Consider the following 6,453-nt stretch of genomic DNA (forward strand, 5'->3'; position numbering starts at 1 on the left):
CAAATACAGCTGAGCCTCCGTTATAATCACTCTTTAGCCATTTCCCGAATCAGAAGCTACAATCGGAAGCCAACTTCAGCTTCGATCCAGACAGTCAGTTAGGAACGCCGCCACAGCTAAAGGACCGGACTGACGTTTCCTTCTGTGCAGTCCCATTCTGTTTAGGATCCTGGTCAGAGTACGCATACTATTATTGGTTTTAACCACAGTGTAAAGCAGCATCCATATCTGTGTAGACCAAACATGAAGGGAAACCTGACCAATTCCTGTTAGCCACTGTACTAGCCTAGCATAATACCGCCACTTCCTGGACATAAAATTATCACGTTTTAACAAGATAACTATCACGTTTATACAAGATACGTATCACGTTATAACGTGATAGCGTTCAAATTTTTTTTTCCTGCATGATAGCAATGCGCTTCCGTACATTTGCATCAGAAGTGAATAAGATATGAATCTGTAAGTTCTCACGCTGCATGTTTTAATCTGGTAAACCAGGTCCTGGTCCTAAAGTTTGATTCATCATAGACTTTTTGTGCTCTAGACCAAATAAGATGAAAAGATTATGCCAAGATGTTTTTATAGACAAAAATCAAATGATTCCCTTTGCAGCAGAAAATAAAGAAAAAACATTAAAACTGGAAGAAAATGAGTTTGAGGCAGTTTTCAGCATGTTTTACCTTCATTTTCAGATACAAGCTGGATAATATAAACATCATGTTACAATAATGGTTTATTCTTGTCACAATTGGATTGGATTCTCTATGAGTTCAGTCATTTATAGACTGAAAGTTTTCAGACGGTATCAGCTTGTGGAAGTGGATTGGTTCAGATTTAACAAAAAAAAACAGCAGTTTGTCTCTGTCTTTTCAGTTCAAAGTAAACATTTGAGTCCAACACTATGGAGTTTGAAACAAAAGTATTGATTAAAGTTGATCATCACAAAGGTGGGAGAATATAGAAAGAAGTACCTAGTAAAAAGTAAAATCAAATAAAATATAGCTATGAAATAAAGATCAACACCTGTTCCATCAGCTCATTAGCCTTTGTTTGAAGGAATGCTTTAAATAAACTTAGTATTTTTGTTTCTGTGCAGCAGTTGCTGGCCCAGCTCGGTTCTGTCAGTTGATGATAATGAGAGCAGGACTTGCTGTTTGCTGACTTGTCTCACACATCGAGCTCTGGTCAGCGGGCTTGGCAAAAACTCGTGGTGTGTTCAGGTTGTAGACTCCTGCTCGGAAAAAACAGGCCTTCAGAGTGAGGCTCACGACCTCCTGCTGGCTCAACTGCAGCTTGTACTGGCTCTGACCCACCCAGGCAAACGAACTGTGGACCTCCAGAGACTCCAGGCTAAAAAACACATAAAACCATGTGAAGAAGACACCTGAAAAAAAATGGAGAACTAAAAAATAACTCACTCCCTTCGTATAATTTTTATTCTGTTGCCTTTTATAACTTAAATGGATTTTTAAACTGACTATAAATCATGGACCACCTGGGCACCTCACATAGTTTTTCTAAATCAATGTCAAAAAATGGTGTACCCATATGTACTCACCATGTTTGCTTCATAGCTCCAAACATTACCTTTAGAAGCAATATAATTATTGACCACAACCAAAGGGTAAGACAATTATTATTTTGCCCATGTGTGTACATTCACTTGACAAAAGCAACACTAAATATGTTATCGCCCAAAAGTGAAGGCAGATGATAATTTATGTGTTCATGTGTTGGCAAAATATCTTCTGAACCACTAGATACATTTTACAGAAAATTGCAGAAAGTAAAGATTGAATGTACATCTACAACTGATTAACTTTTGGAATCAACCCAATTAAAGATGGCTACCACAACCAACTTGCCATACTAAACACAAAAATAGCTATAATTAAGTCAGTTTTACAGATATTGAACTAAAGTTTGATGTGTTGGTAACAGTAATTAACAACACAATACCTTGAGCGTGACGTCTTGCAATATTGCACAAGGTCAGGCATAACGTAATTTTTATGGTTCGACTAAAATTACTACAACTCCATAATTTCTCAACATACATGATTTTACTCTAAAATTTAGGGATAAAAGGCAGCAGTTTATATGCATTCCTTCAAAGAATACTACTATAAAAGCTTCTTAAATAAAATTTAAAAAGCTTTCCTAATTTGACTCAGTTTAGTCTCCCTTCAATGTGAATCTACCTCTCTAACCTACTGTTTGTATTCATTTTATGTGTTTATAAAATGTCTTGTTTTCTAGTTTATTTTAGATGAGTAGTTTTTGTTTTAGGAACAATCCAAATTGGGCAGTAAAACAGTTTTGAACAATTTAAAACAGTTGGTTTATTTGTTTTCTGTGTCTATTCTCTTGTGTCATTTGAGCTGCCAGCCATGGTTCATATCAGCAGCTCTGATCTCTGATCCAGCTGCACCAAATAGGAACACTAACAGTTCCATCTCTCAGTAAAAACAGGTTTATCCACTCAGAAAACTCACCTGGTACTTTTGTGTCTGAGGTCGATGATGACGTCTATCAGAGCCAAGGAGCAGTTGGACAGGGTTAGAGTTACTGGGACCAGACAAAGACTGTGGACACAAACGGAACCACTTTTACTTCCCCTCATTACCTTTAACCTCAGTTTGCAAAGATAGTGTTTCTACCTCAGTTAAACCCTTTCAGTTTGACTCAAGCTGACTGACTGTGGAAGTTCCTATAGAACCAGAGCCTGATGTTGTCTGTAAAGTCAAAATATATTTGGATTGTTATGGATTCAAAAGTTCTGGATAATTGGTAAACTTTGGGCTTGTCTTTGTTACCTCAATGTTCATGTTTTTGGTAATGTTGGTTTGTTTGTCCATCCAGCTTACTTAAAAACTAATTAACAGATTTTGATGAAATTGTCAAGAAATGGAGGTTGTCACAATTAACAAATGATTAAATTTCTGTTGATGATCTGGATCACCATGGGGATCCTACAATTTTTAATGACCCTATGGACTTGATGGACATTTTTCCTCTCTGAGTGCTTCTAGAGATTGAGGGAAAAGGCAGTTTTCTTGAAATATTCAAAATTGATAACCAAGGTTTGCTTTGTGTAATAAACTGCTCACAAAACCATTGTTTACAGCAAGTCATTAATCATTATTCATTATCGTCCACTGCCGTAAAAGGCAGGTGATTATTTTATTGCATCTGTGTGTATGGGATACTGAAATTGGGGTTTTCATTAATTATTCAGTTAAAATCATCAACATTCAAAGAAATAAACATTTGAAATATATTAGTCTATGTGTAATGAATGAATATACCGTATTTTCCGCACTATAGGGTGCACTGGATTATAAGACGCATCGTGCACCTCCCAACTTTTGTAACTTTGCACTGACCGCTCCGCTTCATTCTAGAGGAGCTGGTTTGCCTTTATCAGCAACTATATGATCCCTCTATGAGAGATCACAAAGATACTCACGGAAAAATACTGCACTGACAGCGTGCACGGAGCCCTTTGCGACGCTACAAAACACGACAATAACTGAGCCTTAATGCTGCAAGCGGTGCGGCTTTGTAGTTTACCAAAGTCGTACTAAAACATTACGACTTCTTACACATATAAAGTGCTCTGGAATATAAGGCACACTGGTTATTTGAGAAAATTGAAGGCTTTTAAGTGCGCCTTATAGTCCGGAAAATAGGGTAATAAACAAGTTTCACTTTTAAAAAGAAATTACTGAAATAAATCAACTTTTTTATGATATTCTAATTTTATGACCAGCACCTGTACTCCTTTGCAACTCCAGATTTCCTCATATCACAGCTGAGAAGCTGTGGTGTATGAGTGCTGAGGGAGGCCTCTGCACTCTGTTGTATGTTTTTGTGAAATCCACAGACACAATGAAGTTCTTTCTGACCCTCTCTGTACTTCTCCATCAGCATCCTTAAAGCAAAGATGGCATCTGTGGTGCTCTTCTCTTGGCATAAAACCATACTGCTGCTCACAAATAGTCACCTTTTCTCTAAGTCTAGCTTCTTCAACTCTCTCTTTCAGATCCTCATCAAGTGGCTCATCAACTCTAATTCCCCTGTAGTAGCTACAACTCTGTACATCACCCTTGTTCTTAAAGATTGCACCAACACACTTCTCCATTCCTCAGGCAGTTTCTCACTCTCAAAAATACCGCTGAATAATTGAGTCAAAAACCTCACTGCCATCTCTCCTAGACATTTCCACACCTCTACTGGTATGTCATTAGGTCCAACTGCCTTCCCCTTCTTCATCCTCTTGAAGCTTTCCAAACTTCATCCTCACTAATCTCTTCTACTTTTTGGTCCACAGTTTCTATGGTCTCTACTCTTCTTTCTTTTTCATTCTTTTCATTCTCTTCATTCATCAGCTCCTCAAAGTATTCCTTCCATCTTCCCATCACACAATGTTAGAAAATTACCATTTCCATCTTTAACAAGCCTAACCTGCTGCACATCCTTTTCCTTTCCTTGCACAGCCTTTTTGCCAGTTGATACAAGTGTTCTCTTCCTCCTTAGTATTCAGCCTCTTGTACAACTCATCATATGACTCCTTGTTTGCCTTTACTACCTACCTCTTTGTCCTACGTTGCATCTCCCTATATTCCTGTCTACTCTTTTCAGTCCTCTCACTGTCCCATTTCTTCCTGGCTAAACTCTTCCTCCAGATAACTTCCTGCACTTCACTATTCCACCACCAGGTTTCCTTATCATCTTTTCTCTGTCCAGATGACACACCAAGTACCTTCCTACCTGTTTCTCTAATCACCGTGGCTGTAGTAGCCTAGTCATCTGGAAGGTCTTTCTTAGCACCCAGAGCCTTTAACAGCTCTCCCCTGCCACAGCCTTATGATCCACAATCTCCCCCAGGTTACTTCTTCTACCTGCATACTCCTGCCTCCACTCTTATAGGTCCCCCTGTGTTCCTCCCTCTTTTGAAAATAGGTCAACATATATGTCCATACTACAGCCATTTTAAACCTTTTGGCAAAATCCACCACCATCTATTCTTCCTGATTCCTTTGTGCTCATCAGTTCCTCCTCTCGTCTGTTTCCTTCACTAACATGTCTATTCAGATCTGTTCCGATCACCACTCTCTCCTTCCTGTGAATACTCTCTGTCATTTTATCAAGATCCTCCCAGAATTGCTCTTTCTCTTCTACATCACATCCAACCTGTGGAGAATAATTACTGACAACATCCCACATCAGGCCTTCTAATTCCACCTTCAGACACATCACCCTATTGGACACTTTTTTCACCTCCACTACATTCCTTGCTAACTCCTTCAGGACTGCCCCTACTCCATTTCTCTTCCTATCCACACCATGGTAAAACTGCTGAACCCTGCCCCATTGCTGCGAGCCTTGCTGCCCTTCCACTTGGTCTCTTGTACACATAATAGATCTACCTTCCTTCTCTGCATCATGTCAGCCAGCTCTCTACCTTTGCCTGTCATTGTCTCTATGTTTAGAGTTGCTACCCTCAGTCCTACACTTGGCCTTTCCTCTTCTCCTTCTGTCTCTTGGCACATTTCCCTCATCATGGTCTTTGACTAATAGTAGTACAATTTCCGCAGGCACCCTGTTTGTCAACAGCACCGGTGGCAGCTATTGTTAACTGGGGCCTCGACCGATCCCATTTAGTGTTGTTTGGATGAACTTGCATGTTTTTTTTGTAGTGTTATATGCCGAATGCCTTTTTTGGCACAACCCTTACTATTTACCTGGGGTTGGGACTGGCATGAGAGATACACTGGCTTGTGCTCCCTAGTGGCTGTGTATATTTATTAATAGATCTCTAATTTCTTACATTACTTATTATTATTTATTTTTTTTAAAATATAAATTTATTTCCTTTCTATTTGTTTGTTAGGGATAGAGCCACGGTGTGGTTAGGGGTGTTTGTTTTAAGATCACCCCCCCCCCCAAAAAAAAACAAAAACAAAAAATGAACACAAACAAACAAACAAACACAAACAAACAAAAACCCCAAAACAAACAATAATAATAATAATAATAATAATAATGCATTTTATTTGTAGCGCCTTTCAAGACACCCAAGGACACTTTACAATATAAAGACACAATTAGAATAGAACAAGGTGGCTATAAAATCTAGAAGAATAACAACGAGAAAAGTTACAGAGAAAAGGCTAGCTTAAACAGATGAGTCTTGAGTTGTGTTTTGAAAGTCGAGAGATTGTCAATGTTCCGTAAGTCAGGTGGAAGAGCATTCCAGAGTCGGTTGATGTTCCGAAGGTGGAAGTATGCGGACCGGGTAGTGCTATTGATGTGTGAACGGAAGGAGAGAGTGCTGTCTAGAGTAGCGTTTCTCAACGGGGGCGTTGAGAGGATGACGGGGGGCGCTGGCAGCAATATTTTCAAAAAGGGGGTGTTGATATTCTTTTGGGGGGCGTTTGCTTGAAG

The 6,453-nt window shown here is 39.1% G+C and overlaps 1 protein-coding gene across 3 annotated transcripts in view; it reads right to left on the reverse strand.

Moving 5' to 3' along the window:
- Positions 1 to 566: 566 nt before the first annotated feature.
- The window catches only part of trappc8 (trafficking protein particle complex 8), a gene marked incomplete at its 5' end in the record, with an annotated part of 70,957 nt that continues 65,070 nt past the window's right edge, over positions 567 to 6,453 (reverse strand). For all 3 annotated transcript variants that reach the window (XM_037981319.1, XM_037981320.1, XM_037981318.1), the window contains 2 exon segments: positions 567 to 1,353; positions 2,499 to 2,588. In XM_037981319.1, the coding sequence (XP_037837247.1) occupies positions 1,125 to 1,353; positions 2,499 to 2,588 (319 nt within the window).

The sequence above is a fragment of the Kryptolebias marmoratus genome, linkage group LG18, assembly GCF_001649575.2.
Source record: "Kryptolebias marmoratus isolate JLee-2015 linkage group LG18, ASM164957v2, whole genome shotgun sequence".
NCBI lineage: Eukaryota > Metazoa > Chordata > Actinopteri > Cyprinodontiformes > Rivulidae > Kryptolebias > Kryptolebias marmoratus.